This window comes from Penicillium macrosclerotiorum (assembly GCF_028827735.1).
Source record: "Penicillium macrosclerotiorum strain IBT 26536 chromosome Unknown utg000010l_segment0_segment0, whole genome shotgun sequence".
NCBI classification, from domain to species: Eukaryota; Fungi; Ascomycota; class Eurotiomycetes; order Eurotiales; family Aspergillaceae; genus Penicillium; species Penicillium macrosclerotiorum.
In genome coordinates this window covers 1,400,742-1,416,830 of record NW_026643089.1, presented here as the reverse complement: position 1 = coordinate 1,416,830, position 16,089 = coordinate 1,400,742, and the positions used below count along the sequence as shown (strand labels likewise).

Sequence of the window (16,089 nt, the reverse complement as noted above, 5' to 3'; positions counted from 1 at the left end):
TAAGCAGTGTTCTGGCATTCCTCCCCCACTGACGATCCGCCCTTGGATCCTTGTTTCATGCATGTACATACCAGTAACCGACTGTCCCTCTCTTGGCCTTCGAGTTGTTCCCGCGGTCTCATGACTTGACTGGGAAAAGTAAGAACCGAAAAAAATGGGGGAAAATTTCCTCTTCGATGCAACGTGCAACGTCGGCGATGACTGGATGACATGGTCGAGTTGCTGCAGGAACGGGTCGTGCAAGACACATGACATCAGTTGGTGCTGATGACGTCAGCGATCGAGTCCTCGATGCGGCCACGATAAAATCGAGATCGAGACAGAAAGATCGACATGTGGAAGTGCCTCATATAGCTTAGACTGCTTTGTAGCCAGTGGAGGATTAGCTTTGGGAGGAGGCGCAGCTTGGAGCTTCGAACGAAGGGCCAGAGAACGGGGTGCGATGCTTGAGGAGCTTGACGGGTGAAGCAGGTCGGACGGAGCTTGGCTCGTGGTTGACCCAGTGATCCGCCCGTGATCCGCCAGTGTCCGCTTTTCCACGATTCCCCAATCATCGTGGCTTCACCTTCCACTACTCGTCTGCTAGTCTACGACTCCGTCCTAGTGTGCCAGTCCCAGTCCCAGTTTTTGGGCTCAATCTCACCCACCAATCCATTCACCATATCCAATTTTCCCCCGTTTTCTTCCTCCATTGGAACCATTGCGTCGCCGAATCGGGCAAGGCGCCCGCCGCAGGAGTGTCGACGTCACCAGGGGAAGATTCTCCGCTTGAAGACTTGAGATATTAGCCACTTCGTCTCCTTTTTTTTCCTTTTCATCATCCACTTCCTCGGACCCAGATCTCCCTGTCCTGTCCGTCATCCTAGGCACTGTTCCCCCTGCTACCCCTGTGCCGATCTCCGGTTGCAGTGCTGTTCCGTCGCATCCCGTCCTGGTGAGCCCTACTCAACGAACCCCTCTCTGCTTTTAGTTCACGTCACTACTGCGCAAGGCACACCCTTTTTTTCTTGCGTCTCCATTTCACTGACTCTTAACCTCCGAGGAGCCAGGTACCCGACCAACCCGACCAAGTGATCCGTTTGGACTCCTCCTCTTTTCCTCCCACCACTGCCACTATCCCCCTAAATCGCCCATCCGCCGATCCTCAATCGCCGCCCAACCATGCATCGCACTTATTCAATGCGCCAGTCGCGCGTTCCGACCGCCTCGCAGATCGAGAACCCCCCACCTCCAGTGTCCTCGACCAAAAGCAACCGCTGGCTAGGAAAGGGCGGAATTGGTGAGTGACCACCACAATAGCTCTTCAGAACGCCGGCGAGCACAATGCCGCGGCGAGCAATGGGTCGATGACGAGGGAAATGCCCCGAGGCGGACTGATCAGGCAACGTCTCTACCGCCTTTTTCTCCATCTCCATCCACTCCTATCCTCAAGACGTGACAGGAGACCGGGCAGAATCCGAGCGTGACCATCAAGACCAATCGCAATCGTAATTGCTAACGCATCTTCTCTCAATGCAGGCCATGCGTTCCGCAAAAACGCTGCCGGTGCCTTCGGGCCCGATCTCGCCCGAAAGCTGTCCCAGCTGGTCAAGATGGAGAAGAATGTCATGCGCAGCATGGAGCTCGTTGCGCGGGAGCGCATGGAAGTCGCTGTAGGTCGATGCCGCTTCCCCCCTTCTCCCTCCTTCTTGTATCCTCACAGACGAGGGACTCAACCTGAGCACCACAGTGAGATCGAAAAAGCTAACTGGTGCCTCGCTCTTCATAGCAACAACTGTCTCTCTGGGGTGAGGCCTGTGACGAGGATGTTTCGGATGTTACCGACAAGCTCGGTGTGCTGATCTATGAGATCGGCGAGCTGGAGGACCTCTTCGTCGACCGCTACGACCAGTACCGGGTTACGATCAAGAGCATCCGCAACATCGAGGCGTCGGTCCAGCCCAGCCGAGACCGCAAGCAGAAGATCACCGATGAGATCGCCAAGCTCAAGTACAAGGACCCTAACTCGCCGCGCATCGTGGTTTTGGAGCAGGAGCTGGTCCGGGCCGAGGCCGAATCGCTGGTGGCCGAGGCGCAACTGTCCAACATCACCCGCGAGAAGGTCAAGGCAGCCTTCCAGTACCAGTTCGACGCTCTGCGCGAGCACTGTGAGAAGGTCGCAATCGTGGCCGGCTACGGCAAGCACCTGCTTGACCTGATTGATGACACTCCTGTCACCCCCGGCGAGACCCGCCACGCCTACGATGGGTACGAGGCCTCCAAGGCCATCATCCAGGACTGCGAGGACGCCCTCAGCAACTGGGTCACCTCCAAGGCGGTCGTCAAGTCCAACATGTCGCAGCGCTCGCGCACGCTCTCCCAGCGCCACCGCAACAACATCAACAAGAACCGCGACGGCATCGACCTCTCCGGCCAGGATCAGCCCATGACCGGGGACCGGGACTCTTGGCTCCCCGCTGACCAGCACCCCAGCTACCATGAGGATGGCGAGGATGGCGCCAGCACCCTCGAGGGCGAAGTGCGCGGCCGTGAGGAGGAGCGGGAGCCCATTGCCGCCTAAGCGCACGCAATGAGATCTCCTACGCTGCGAACTTTCCGTGTTTCTTTACTTCTCACGAATCTGACGGCTTCGTTCAACCTCCATTTGTTTTTGGTGTTTCTTCCTTGCTGGGGAGGAGCTCCGGTGCCGAGGTTACGAAGAAGGCAGAGGAAGATCAGAAGTCCACCTATTCCTGGTCTTTAATCTGCATTTCTATATCTCTCCTCGTCTCCCGGATCATGCAACACTTCCTTCCAAGTTCATACATTCCTTTCTCCCTACCACCAACCTTTTCCTCCCCCTTGTCCTTGTCTCTCCCTTCACGTCTCCGCCCACTCCGCGCAGTCCGCACACGATTACACCATCTGTCCGCCCTCCAATTCGACACAGAACCTTCTCAGTCATGACGCAAGCCAGTGCCCATCACACCATAACAAGCACATGCACATCTGCCTGCTTAATCATCCCCCCTTCCCCCTTGCCTGTGATTTGTCCCCACTCCGAATCCGAATGACCTCTCCTGCTCCTAAGCAGTCGATGTCGTGATATACTCCACCGACCCACACACACACGGCGGTCCGATGGTCAAACATGTGGTTCATGGACCCTGGGCCCGCACTTTTCTTTTTCTCTTACGTACAGACCACCTATTCCTTGACTCCGTCCGGGGTTGCTCCCTTCAGATTTCGAGATCCGACGGATCGACCCTGGGCAGACTCGGCCCGATGAAATAGAAATACGGTACAGGAAGCTAAAACTGTGTGTGCGGTACGTGTACGAGTGGAATATATGGGATTTGGGGGGGGAGCCTGATGTCTTTTTTTTTTTTCCTATCTTTTTTCTTTTTTTTTTTTTTTCGTCTTGTGTAAGTTGGTTTTTGTTTCTTAATGTAATACCATCTTGTGTTTTGTGTGTCTTTTTGTTTTTGTTTGATTCTTCTTCGCTCCTCGGTTTCTCTTTTTTTTTTTTCTTTCTATATCTTCTCGAGGGCGGAGAGAAAGGAGATGGATGGGGATTTGAGTTGAGGGAGGAAGGGGAGGGTTCTGCTGGGGGGGGGGGGGAGGGGGGGACACCCCCCGGATAATTTCAGTAGGTGTTAATGAAATCGAGTACTTTTCGTTAGGTTCGATGCTTCGCTTTTTCCCTGGTCCTGCCCGTTTAGTAGATCTTAATCTAGTGTGGTAGGTTATAAGGTGGGGAGAATCACATTGTCTTTCGGACTTGGGGACATCTGGGGCGGTTTTCAGTGTTTGAGTGCCATGTCTTAGGAGTAGCCGGGACTCGGGCTCAAGGAATGGGAGACTTGGTAGACAGTTATCGGGTTGCACATACAACACCAGGCTGAGGAGGTACGTCTACAACGGCTACGTCAGAGCGGCAGTGGCAGTCTTCATTAAAAGAAGACGTGATATGGAAGGGAGCAGAAAGCAAGCTGCCCAGGACTCGGTCTGGTCCGGACCTATGCGATGTATAAAGTATGCAACTAGTGCGCAACACTAACCCTGAGGCGCAGCGATAGGTAAGACACAAGATATAAAGAAATAAAAAAGCAATTCCCAGGAACCAAGAAGCAGAAGAAAGCATGAACAGTATAAAAATAAAAGATAAACAGCACGCAGAGCCAGACAGACTGAGGTAAGCCCTATCCGAAAACGAATCCTCAGATATGTCTGTCAGGGCTGTCATCAAGCACAGCACCACGCGGCATCTTAGTCTCTCCCCACTGGGAAGCGTGGAAACCACAAAGTGGTGGCTCCGAGTGATAGCGAGGATTCGTCAGAAAAAGACACACGACGCGATCGATATAAGAGAGAAGAAGGGAGGCGGGTATCAGGGAGGAAAGAGAAGAGGGTCAAGGACGAGAAGAAGAGATATAGACCCAGGTTGAGCGGATATGATGGATGTGTGGGTGGAGAATGGCGACGATCGGGCGCAGTGGCGAAGGAGTAAAAAGGGGCAAAGAGAAACCGTAACCATCCGGATCCCAACGCATAAAGCAACAAGACCATTCCCTGAGAATCGCAAAAGCCACAGTCGGACAAGAAGGGTCGCGAGACGCGGAGAACGAAAATAAGAAAGGTCGTGACATCGTCAAAGCGGAGCGCGGCCTGCGCCCGGGTCAATTCTCTCTGTGAATTTCCAATCTGATTCCTGCTTCATCATCCAAGGCTCTTTTTCACTTGGATGTCAAGGAAGAAATGGGATATCCAAGAGGACCCGGGCGGGACATGCTCCGTCAAATAGCAAAGAGCACAAGCAAACAAACTAGAAATAACACGAAACGCAACCAGATCGAGGGAGAGTTCTCTCGATGATGTTGGAGATACCCAGAACCGCCAATGAAGAGTTGGAGAGGGAGATGGATGTGTACAGAGAACGCGGCGGGTCTGGGAAAGCGAGCGAACCACTCTCCCGCAGCCCTGACGGAGATGAGAAGAGCAACGCAAAGCATACCAGAGCCAGGATTCGTTCAATTTCCTTTTTCTTCTTTTTTTTAAAAAAAAAATGTCTCGTTTTCTTTTTCTTTTCTTTCCTCGTTGGTTATGCTCTTACTCGTCAGTACCCACGCCCTTCTTTTTGGGTTGAATATGTTTTTGGCCGGAACGCGTGGTGCCCGACTTTGATTCGAGTGCAGTACCATCTTGAGGAGGCGGCGGCATGCGGGAGGAGGTGGCCTCATGTTTCTCGGTGAGCAGGTTCTTCAACCACCGGTTTTCCATCTCGAGCTGTGCCACCCGGGCTTCGAGGGAGGCATTCTTCTCAGTGGTCTCACGCACAGTCCGCTCGAGAGCCTGCTCGCGCTGCTTCTTCTTCATGCGAAAGCGGGCCGAGGCGGCGGTGTTGCGGCGCCGGCGATCTTCTTCGGCGGCCACGCGCACCCCTTCTTCCTGACCCAGGGCGGCCGCAATGTGGTCCCCGGGGATGGAGGTGCTGTACTTGGTGTTGCCCATCTGGCCATTGGGCGGGGAGATGGACGAGGAGACATCCGACGGGGTCATCTGCCCCGGCCCATGGCCCAGCTCATCAGGAGTAAACGGGACCGGCGGATAGATTGAGTGGGCCGAGTACGGCATGATGTGATCGGGGATAGAGTAGTTGATAGACTTGTCGCCAGCAGGGCCTGGAGGATGGAGTAAGCGATCGAAATTTCGAGACATGGTCACGGTAGAGGCATATAACGGGCAGGAGAAGGGAGAGGTGTATCAAAAGAGGAGAGAAGAGAGACACATGGGATATAGAATCAGGGTCTTCCGGATTCCGAGTATCCTTGCTCTGGAAGCTCCCCACTCCAGGACAGTGACAGCGGGAGAGGGAAGAGTAGAGAGGAGAGGATAAGAAAGAAAGCGTGTGTGTGTGTGTGTGTGTGTGTGTGTGAGAGAGAGAGAGACAGAGAGAGGGAGGGAGGGAGGGAGAGGGGGAGGGGAGAAAAAGGAAGAAGGAAAGTGTATATCGCAGGATGCCAGATTGAAGCACGGATGAGGAAGGGGGAAGATCAGCCAAATAAACGCAGCCCCATCGAGAGGCCCTGAGCCAAATAAGGGCTCAAGAGGGTTTGGGAGGGGGACCAGCAGGGTAAAAAGCCCGGGGCTTCTGGAAAGGATGCAGGCAGCCCCGAAAGCACTGGCAATGCAGGCCTCTTTGAAGCCCAAGCTCAAAGAGAGGCTCCCCCCGGAGTTCCTTCCCAAGAGACGCCCCAGTGGCCCAATGATAGGCCAAAGCATGGGGGTTCCGATGTGATTTGCGTGCGGGATTGCGTGCTTGGGATGGCTGAACCATCGGTGATCTCATCCCCCGCCAAAATGAGGATCGTGGATCTTTTGCCCTCTGCTGTTCTGGCGACCACGGAATCATGGGGTTCGAATATTGGGGGCTTGGGGGGCTTGGGGGCCTCGCTCACGGATCATCGGCCTCGTTCATGGCGATCCCGGAAAGCCTGTTCAGCCCAGTGATGGATCCAGAGATCCTCATGGGCTGCCTGCAGGGCTTGCAGGACTTGCAGGACTTGCAGGGCATGGACCAGGACGCATGAAGCACGTTTGAGTGCAAATCAACCCAGCTTGGCACCGTTTCGACATCGAGTCCGGGGATGACACCAGCGCCCATCGAAGGATGGAAGCCGACCAGAAGCCGATCCAGACAGGTCACACAAGACACGATACGGTGCATAATGGGATTGCAAGATAAAGGACATGGTGGGAACGAGGGGGGAAGAATCAAAAAAGGCGCGGAGAATGAGAAACTGGGAGGGGGATAGGGGTTTGTCTCGCGATCATTCACACTCTCTCCAGCTCGTATCTCTCTCTCTCTCTCTCTCTCTCTCTCTCCCTCTCGCTCTCGCTCGCTTTCTGTCTGTCTCTCCCTTTCTCTCTTTCTCTCTCTTTCTTACTCTCTCACGCTGTGGGTGTGTATATGTTGCAGTGACAGACGCCGCGGCTGTTGCGATCAGGGCGCCCACAATGTGCATCCCACCACGAACCACATCGGCGGGTGATGGCGCAACAGATGCAACGTCTGGCAACAAACGGCCAACCCCTCCCGAAAAAAAAAAAAAGAATAGAGTGGAAAAATCAAGACGGTAATCACGAAAAAGATGAACCAGCCAAAAACAAAAAAAATAAGGAAATACAGATCACATACCATAGGGATATCCGCGGAGATCGAGAGAGCTGCGTTCGTCTTCGATGCTGTCGTAGGAGCTGACGGACAAGCCGCCCATGCCCTCAGTTTGATCGTAATCCATGTTCACGTTGGCGAACGGGACCAGCCCAGTGTCCGCGTCGAAGGAGTAATGCCGGGCCGCCTTGGCTCCCGGATCGGTGCGCGACAGCAAGAAGTTGAAGTTTTCGATCTTATCGAAGGCAGGCCCAGAAGGACGAGACAGATGGTCGTCCGGCATGATGGAAGAAGGGAAGGGGAAGCAGGGGAAGGGGAGGCAGGAAATGGACGGGCCGGTGGTTTTAACCCAAGCCTCGTGGAAATGCTTGATGTTCCCGAACCTGGGGGGGTGGGTGGTGGTGGCCCTCTCGTGGTGTGCACGGTTAGGTTTTTGAGGCAGGAGATGATTGGAGAAGGGAAAGAAGAAAAAGAGGTGGTTCAAGAACCGGGATCAGTTGGGAGTACGATCAGTGGGATCGGGCTGTCGTAGCGCGGGCCTTTTCGCACGGGCAAGCCTCGGAGGGGAAAGAGATGATCGCGCAAACAAGTAACGGTACGGGAAATGATGAGATTGGATGATGACGGACCCCGTACCGATCCCAGAGGGCATGCAAAGTAATATGAGAAAGTCGAGAGGGGGCAAGAGAAAATCAAAAAATCAAAAATCAAAAATAAAATACAAAATAAAAAAAAAGAGTCCCGAATAGCAAGGGAAGCAGGATGGACGAAGTATGGAAACGGTGGCAGGGGCAAAGGAACAAAGTACCCGTGAGCCCGGGAGAATTGATGGTCAAGTGGAGATGTGGTTTCGGCTTGGATCACCGTTTTGAGAGCCAGCCTGTCGCATACCGCGCCACGTAGATGTTGTCGACCAGGCGATCCTCGGGGCACTATACGGCGGACGTCGAGTCCCGATACGTCCAGTCGAGTCCGGTCGAGTGCGGTCGAGTCCTGTCAAGCTCCGTCGAGTCTGTCGAGTCTGTCGAGTCTGTCGAGTCTGTCGTGTCTGTCAAGTCTGTCGAGTCCGGGTCTCTAGTCTAGGCAAAGAAAGGGAGGAGGGGGCGAGAGGGGGAAAGGGAGGAACCAGAACGGGCCACAAAAGGGGGGAGCCAGTCGGAAGAAGCGTTTGGGAAAAGAAGAAAGTCGGGGCGTCGCTGTCTCCCGGACGAGGTCGAGTCGTCGAACGCGAAGACGCACGATCGTCCTTTAGCTTGATGATCTGATCGGATGGAGAAATGTCGTGATCGCGTCTTCTGGTTCGTCCGTTCCGCCCTTCACCGCTTTGCCCACGCTCGCGGGACTGGCGCAGTCGGCCCAGGAAGAGAGAGAGAGAAGAGACACGGACCGAGAGGACCTGGGGATGGAAGCAGAGACCAGGGAGGGGGGGGGAATAGAAAGGAAGTCCACAGGGGGTTGAGGATGAAGCAAAAGAGGCTGAGAATTTCCCCGGATTTCAGTTCCTCGCCCGAAGTCACAACGTTCTCGCCTGAGGCCGCGTCACAGATTGAGCAGGTTGAGCGGGTTGAGCAACGTGGGTGTGTATGTAAGCCCGACTCCAACTCGCCCGCTCTCCAGACGACCTCCAGACGACCTCCAGACTCCCAGACCTTCGAGTCTGCCCTCCTCGTCCTCCACTCTCCCGAACTCTCCTGCGACGACTGCTCCTGCTGCGACTCCGGCTCCGCTCCTCGTCCGCCTCTCATCTTCCCACCGCGTTTCCACCCGTGTCCACTTGGCGGCCACTGGCCCGTGGAGCTCCACTCCCGCAAAGTCCGATGACGCGGTCTGAACCGCCCGTGACGCTTCGCCCTCACCGAAGCTTGGCATTCTGTCCCGCCGGGTAAGACTCGGCCGTGAATCAACCGCAGGGCCCTTCGCTCTGCTTGTGATGATGTTATGATCACCGTGGCCGTGGAAGATACTCCAGATCCCGTGACTTGGATCAAACATGGAGAATGCTGGTGCCAGAATATGGACAAGACTCCATGCGGGTCCCGGGCCAACTGGAGGCTGACCAGTCGTGCCTTCGGGAAAAAAAGACAGAATCAAGAAAAAGAAAAAAAATTTATAACAAAAAGACCAAAGAACGTCTAGAGCGTCAAGCCCTCCACCGTTCCTCGGGGGCCAGCCCTTACTATCCGCCTTATGATTCTTCCGCATCTTGCGCATCTCGTGCATCTCCCATGGACCCCCTTCGGGAGGAGATAACCTTCTCCCCGACTCTAATCCTGCCTCCCCCGCCTCCCCTCATCCACTCATCCACCCATCCACTCCTCCTCCTCCTCCTCCTCCTCCACTCAACAGAGAAAACAGCAGACAAAACAGGCGGTCCCGACAGGATGACTATTCTGCTTTGCGCGTCCCCCGACTGGCAATCACCTCGGCCGCATCCCCCACGCTAGTCCCACGCACCCGAGCCCCAGCCCGCTCACCTCCAAGCACCGTGTCCTCCGCGACCACACGATAAATCTCCGCAAACCCATCATAAATACTCGCCCCAACGCCCTCCCATCCCCCCTCCTCCTCAAATGTCTGCCCAATCCCCCGCATCTCATCCACCCACCGGTATGCCTTGGGACTCATCGCGACAACCCCCCCGCGCGCCAGCGCCCCGGTGGCCGGCGAATACTCGTCCAGATGGGCCAGCAGCTCCGGCAGCAGTTGCGCCCGCTGCGCTGTGGAAACAGACAGGATCGACAGCGCCGTGAGCCCCTTTGTCAATGCCGCAAACGACATCTTCAGCGTCGACGCGGCGCCCACCTCCGCCGACACCACGCGTACGTTCAGCGCCGTTGCCAGCCGCGGGAAGGTTGCTGGCAGCCGCGCCACCGCGGGGCCCGACACGACCACACTGGGCTTTTTCCACACCCCGGACTGCTGTCCCTCGGGGGTCTGCAACGCCGGTGGAGGCCCGATGATCCCACCGTCTAGGAACCAGCACACCGCCTCGGCCCCTGTTGACGTGGCCGACGACGTCGTCATCGTCGTCCCCGGTCCCTCCTCAGACATCCCGCTGAAGAGGGCGCCCAGTTCCTTCGCGAGTCGGGCCGAGGTGGCATTCAGCTCGAGGTAGACAAGCGGGCTGCGGCATGGCTGCTGGTTAGCGTCCTCGAGCGTGGCTCGCTGGCGAGCCGTTTCGGGGGCCTGGCAGGCCGTGGCGATGCGCGTGGCCGTGGCGAGCGCATCTCTGGGCGGTACGATGGAAAGGATGTAGTCGGACTGGATGACAAGGTCGTCGTCGGAATCAAGCGCCTCGATCCCGGCGGCGTGGATGCGCGCCAGCGTGTGCTCGCTATACCACGGTCAGAGGGAAACGCGGGGGAAAGGATGTCTCGAGGGAAATGTAGCCAGCGTAGAGAAAAGAAGAGCAAAAGAGAGCGCAAGCAAAGCGGCGTGCTTCCGTAGGACGTACCTCCGGCCTGCGGCAACGGTGACGATGCGGTAGTTGTGGTCTTGCAAGAGCTTGGCTATGCCCAGGCCCATCTCGCCGATGGAGATAATGCCGACGGTGGTGGTGCGCATCGTGTACAGAGTTCTAGATGGCTGTTTCGAGTCTCACTCTTCAAGTGGGGGGATCGGGAAGTGGTGATCAGTGTGTGAGTGGAGATGGATGTGGAGAATTCTGGGGCTGAGGAAGAAGACGAGGAGAAGGAGATTGGGGAGGGAGTTGAGAGAGCATTAGAAGCCTCCCCTCCCCCTCCTGTGGCCAGTTTATCATGCTGACTGTGGTTATCTATCGGGTCTCAGGCTGCCGGGCTCTCAATCGAGCGTCATAATCGGCGGGATGTCTTGCGCATCGATGCGCGGGGAACCACCGCTATTTGTCAGCACCAGCAGTTTGATCACGACTCGCAAACTTGTTAAACTACTAACTAGCACTGCTTGGGCAGAGTCTCATTGGGTCGTAGTCGGATCTATTGTTACGATGGCCAGAGACAGATGGGAAATGCCGACAGACCCGGTGCCTCTTAGCCGCAAAATCAACCTGGCCAGACTTTTGGGATCAATTGGAACCGTCAACGGAGGATATTGAATATATTGCTCCCCTCTCGCACGGATAGTCCTGTTCGGTGATATGGATCTAATAAGGCTGCAGCCAAGCTTCTTTGGCGTGGACTCGGGCCAGGGCTAAGCGCTGGTTCTCAAAGATCGAAACACTGTATCGATTCGATCACAATCAACGAGAGTTTGGACTATCGTCCGATCGCGGTTGGGCCTTTACCTTGTTGGGAGCCCCGATGCTCGTTCGCCAACTCGTCATATGGTTTCAGTATATATATATAAAGATAGATAAATAGATCAATATAGTGATCCAGATAGCCTCGGCATTTTTTTACCCAACAGCTGACGTGTTGACCCTGAACTTTGGTATTTATTTACCACGGGTTTTCTTTTGATTAAGATCTCTTCGGACTATGTGAAAAGACCTTCTGGATTCAATTGAGCCATGCTAGCTGTCAATCCTGTTGACACAGGGTTGATGGCCCGTATGAATTTCATTCCATATGTTTTTTTTTTTTGACTAAAAAAGAATCGGCTGTGTATTTCATCTCAGATACTCAAGGGGCCAACCTCTGCTTAGAAGACCTGAGCAATCCAGTAGTGTTATGATAAACTCAAGACAATGGGAGAATAAAAAGGAGTCAAAGAGTGCAGATTGAAGCCGTATCAATCGTACAATTCTTCAAAAGGGAAGGGGGGTGGTAAAGGTACTTGCAAGCTACTTGGCTCAGCGCGGTTTCTACGCACCCAAACCAGGTTCCGCCCGTGTACCTCTCTCGCTCGTCGACACCTTGTTACTAAACGCCCCGGGAATCGGGAGTGCCGAGTTCCCGGCGGGCAACAGCAGCGCCGAAAGCCACGAAACGCCCCTCACCCTCTGAAACAACTCCCCAATAAACGTATCCCACGATATTCAAACAGCCGCTCTCGTCTTATCGCCAGTTCGGGGGTGTTGTGCTCATCAAGACTCTCCACGCTAAAGCTTGTCCCGGCGGGTAACGGAGTCCCCAGCCCGCAAAAAGGAAAGTCTTGGCATGACTGAACTCTTTGGGGGCAAATGCACAACGCAATGCGGCAAGCGGTTGGTATAACCTCCCACGATGAGGCCGCCATGAATGTCAACTCCGCTCACGCAATCGCCGATATCTCATCTGTGGGGCGGAGACGATCCCAGAGGGTACGTTGGATCGCCGTGTCTTTTTTTTTCCCTTGTGTCTACGCCGGGAAGTGGACGAGTTCACGTCATCTCCTACTTCGGCATCTTATATTGGGATTCTGCGCATGATTAGAAGCTAACGAGCGGAAAATAGGCCTGTAAAATGTGTTATCGGAGGAAGACCAAGTGTGAGCTGGACGGAGTGAGCTCGGTCTGTGTCCAGTGCGTGCGTTGCAGCACGCCATGCGTTTTCAATGCCCGGGACATGCGCGAGAAAGATGATGACAGTGATATGCAACAGTATGTTGAGCTTTATTTTAATTTGCTTTTCTTTTTTGAGATAACTCCCCCTTCCCCTTTCATGATCTATGTTTCACCCTCTTAAATACCATGGGAGATTGTAATCATTGGATTCGGGCTAATTTTCGTCTGCAGAGACCAATATGTGGCGTCCTTGAAGGACCGTCTAGAGAAGGTTGAATCCCTGCTTAAGGCAGCGGGCATCTTGCACGAGGGGGTCCAGGGCGATCTGTACGATGAGCAGGATGAGCTTCCAGACGAGGAATGGGAGACGGCTCACGAGCGCGCCCAGTCATTAGGGAAATCCTCGATCAATTCATCCGTATCTCACTCTTCGTCAGATCGAGAGAGGGATTTTTTCCCAGAAAGTGGGGATGTTGAAATTGCTCCCATCTTCAAGAGCCATGAAAGAGATGACTCGAGATATTTTGGTTCGTCTTACCACAGAGTTCCCGTGAGCGGACTCACCTTGCCTTGAGATCGACTACGGTCACTAACACTGAAGCTTAACAGGCCGATCCTGTTCACTATCAATCTTATCACGAGGTGGGATCGAATGGATTAAAAGCAAGACAGGCGATGTCAGTTTCCTTAGCCTTCTATCCCGGGACTCAATCCATGACAGCCCGTGGAACCAATGGCGCCCCGATGTCTTTCATGATCTCTTCGCCTCCCGGGTCTACAAGCCACTACCCCCCAGGTCAGAAGTATTTTCTCTTATCAAGGACTTTTTCAGAACAGCCAACCGGCTATTCCCAATTTACCATGAGGCTTCTTTCATGGAGATGGTGGAATGGCAATATACACAGCAAACCTGTGATGATGCCGCTAGATGGGCCAGTATCAATATGACGATCTGTTTGGCCTACGAATATCGGTTCTCAAACAGTTCGAAGCCAGAGAAAGATCGCGAAAAAGCACGGTTTTACTTCAAAAATGCCATGTCGGTATTCACGGAGTTAGCTCTACGACGTACCGATCTTTTGAGCGTACAGGCGCTTCTTAGCATGGTAGGCCATCTCATCCCCTTGAACTCCATCGAGAGAGTATGGTTGACAGCTAGTTTTTGTAGGCATTTTTCCTCCGGGGAAATTCTGGCACTCAATCAGCTTTGCCATTCATAACGGCTGCTATGAGGTCATGTCAGCGAATGGGTCTCCATCGTGATATACAGCGACCTGATCTGAGTCCTGTTGAGCGGGAGCAAAGACGGCGTGTGTTTTGGGTTGCATTTACTGTTGATCAAAGGTAACTTCACATGGGGTCGCAAAGCATTCAAAATAGTCCTAATACTGATGTGTTTATTTTTGGCTGCTGTGCAGCACTTGTTTGCGTGCCGGCAGCGCTCCCTCTCAGCACCCTGATGACTTTGACGTCCCTCTGCCAGAGGACCTTGAGGATAATAATGACCCAGACCAGTTGAGCAATATCCCGTTCTTCCGCCAGCTTTGTCGTATGTCGGTGATCAAGAGCCGGATATTTTGCCGTCTTTATTCCGCCAAGGCCTTGCTCAAGCCTCCACGTGAAATCTTTCGGGTAGTGAAAGAGTTAAACGCCGAGCTTGAGGAGTGGAAAAAGGACTATCCTTTTGATGAGGTACCCAAACAGAAGGTTGCAGAAAAGGACTTCTTGTTCGGATTCGCGTCTGTCGGTCTTCATTTCGTCTATTATAATGCCCAGATTATGATTCACCGGATCCCTCTCTTATTAGACTACCTAATGCCTTTCAAGGATGAACCAGAGGAGCTTGTTAGGCTCAGCAAAGCACAGGCTGCGAGCTCAGCATTGGTCTGCGTGAAAGCTGCGCGGAATACACTGAAGCTGGTGAACAATATGCCGTGGGGGGATATTGCATGGATTTGGTACGTTACCTTCGGGCAACTTGAGTTTCTGATTATTTGTGGTTTATAGTAGAGGCTAACGTGTGCTTTCCCCTCCAGGTCCTTGTTGTATTACGTTTTTCTTGCCGCAGCAACGATTTTCTCAGGTATCCTTCGGAATATCCGCAACCCGGATGTGCACAAAGATCTCCAATCTCTCAATATGGCTGCGACCTTCTTCGCAACTCTTGTGCCCGGTGATGGACCGGCTAATTATGCCGGGTTCATGACTCGAATGAGTGCCAATCTCGAACGTATTGCCAGGATGGCAGTGGAAAAGAGTGAAAAACGGGCTCGAAGTCCCGATGATGGGGAACAAGACTACCATCAATCAAATACAAAAAGACATCACCGAAAAGCCTCAACAGCCAACCGCGCAAGGTCATCACGTCACCAATCCTCCGCACTGCGATCATCTAAGACTACCGACTCTACAGGCCCTAATCAGCATTTACACACAACCGCCCCTTCCGCAACGACCTCGTCGACTGCTAATAACCCCCAGAGGATAAACATCGGCATCCCGGAATTCATTGAGGGACTTCCACCCATCAACTCCTCTGGCTATGTCGTCCCCATGAGCCCAGTCGACACTGGCGATTATCCTTCATCGACACTATACACTCAACAACCCCCGACTATAACACCAAACTACCCAATGGGCCTCGGTCTCCGCAACATCGATAGCTCCAACACCACCAACGACTTCGCGCCCAACACCCTCCCATCCTGGCATTTTGCACAAGACGCCAGAACCCACGCCGCCTCGTCCCTCGACAACACGCAATCACCTTTCTCGCAGAACAGCGGCAGCACTCCCACCGGCACCATGTTCCCGGACTCGTGGCAGGTCCCACTCACCGCGGACTGGCATTTCGGCGACAACCTCTGGGCCGGCCTCATCCCGTCCGAAAGCATAGCTGCCAGCGCAAGCCAACCCAACGTCTCATTGCCTATCCTCAACGCCGAGTCCTTTCTCGAGGTCCCCGCCGGCACTGGAAACGACCCGCAACCATCTTACCCGCCCGCCGAGGTGGAGTATGGGAATAGTTTTGTGCCAGGTCCGGGGCCACAAGACCAGAGTCAGGATTCGGCGGAGTCAATTTGGCCGAATGGCTTTCTGGGTCTCTTCTAGCTATGCATTGCGCGAGAAGACACGCGCAAGTCCTCTTTGTTTCGAAACGGTTGTAAATGACCTTGTCTGGGGTCTGCGTAATCATGATTTGATGTGGTGCGTTGGGTGTTCTGCGGTATATAGGATGCGCATTTCCGAGAGTTTGTGACGTGACTTGATTGTATTTACCATGCATGGGAAACCAAGGAATCCTGGAGCAAAGAAAGGAATTGGAAAACATAATCATTTAAATAGTAAGAAAGCGCTCAACCCCCGTAGGGAAGAAAACCCAAGTAGCCGCTCGATAGTCCTAACAATTCCGCTCCCAAAATCAACTCCCGGTTCTTCTCTGCCTGGCCCCGAATCCAATGAACTCCTCCGTCCCATAACATAGAAAGTTGAAAACGCGCGAAAAGTGTGAACTAAGGGGGGGAATGAATAG

General features: G+C 53.9%; 6 protein-coding genes across 6 annotated transcripts; 3 read left to right on the top strand and 3 right to left on the bottom strand.

The window, feature by feature from the left end:
• Positions 1-254: 254 nt before the first annotated feature.
• Positions 255-554, bottom strand: N7462_010149 (uncharacterized protein; the record flags this gene model as incomplete). The annotated part of the gene is made up of 1 exon (XM_057081863.1): positions 255-554. The coding sequence occupies one exon, from the start codon at positions 552-554 to the stop codon at positions 255-257; it is 300 nt and encodes a 99-aa protein (XP_056928903.1).
• A 607-nt stretch (positions 555-1,161) lies between these two features.
• N7462_010148 (Eisosome component PIL1/LSP1 family protein) lies at positions 1,162-2,560 on the top strand (the record flags this gene model as incomplete). Its single annotated transcript, XM_057081862.1, has 3 exons — positions 1,162-1,279; positions 1,519-1,652; positions 1,769-2,560. The coding sequence occupies 3 exons, from the start codon at positions 1,162-1,164 to the stop codon at positions 2,558-2,560; spliced, it is 1,044 nt and encodes a 347-aa protein (XP_056928902.1).
• A 2,528-nt stretch (positions 2,561-5,088) lies between these two features.
• On the bottom strand, positions 5,089-7,436 carry N7462_010147 (Regulatory protein cys-3; the record flags this gene model as incomplete). The annotated part of the gene is made up of 2 exons (XM_057081861.1): positions 5,089-5,660; positions 7,178-7,436. The coding sequence occupies 2 exons, from the start codon at positions 7,434-7,436 to the stop codon at positions 5,089-5,091; spliced, it is 831 nt and encodes a 276-aa protein (XP_056928901.1).
• Positions 7,437-8,614: 1,178 nt separating this feature from the next.
• On the top strand, positions 8,615-8,974 carry N7462_010146 (uncharacterized protein; the record flags this gene model as incomplete). Its single annotated transcript, XM_057081860.1, has 1 exon — positions 8,615-8,974. The coding sequence occupies one exon, from the start codon at positions 8,615-8,617 to the stop codon at positions 8,972-8,974; it is 360 nt and encodes a 119-aa protein (XP_056928900.1).
• Positions 8,975-9,538: 564 nt separating this feature from the next.
• On the bottom strand, positions 9,539-10,717 carry N7462_010145 (uncharacterized protein; the record flags this gene model as incomplete). The annotated part of the gene is made up of 2 exons (XM_057081859.1): positions 9,539-10,487; positions 10,608-10,717. 2 exons carry the CDS (start codon positions 10,715-10,717, stop codon positions 9,539-9,541), a joined length of 1,059 nt encoding a protein of 352 aa, XP_056928899.1.
• Positions 10,718-12,266: 1,549 nt separating this feature from the next.
• On the top strand, positions 12,267-15,668 carry N7462_010144 (transcription factor domain-containing protein; the record flags this gene model as incomplete). The annotated part of the gene is made up of 7 exons (XM_057081858.1): positions 12,267-12,374; positions 12,508-12,653; positions 12,789-13,084; positions 13,167-13,663; positions 13,726-13,901; positions 13,976-14,515; positions 14,594-15,668. The coding sequence occupies 7 exons, from the start codon at positions 12,267-12,269 to the stop codon at positions 15,666-15,668; spliced, it is 2,838 nt and encodes a 945-aa protein (XP_056928898.1).
• Between the last annotated feature and the right edge of the window lie 421 nt (positions 15,669-16,089).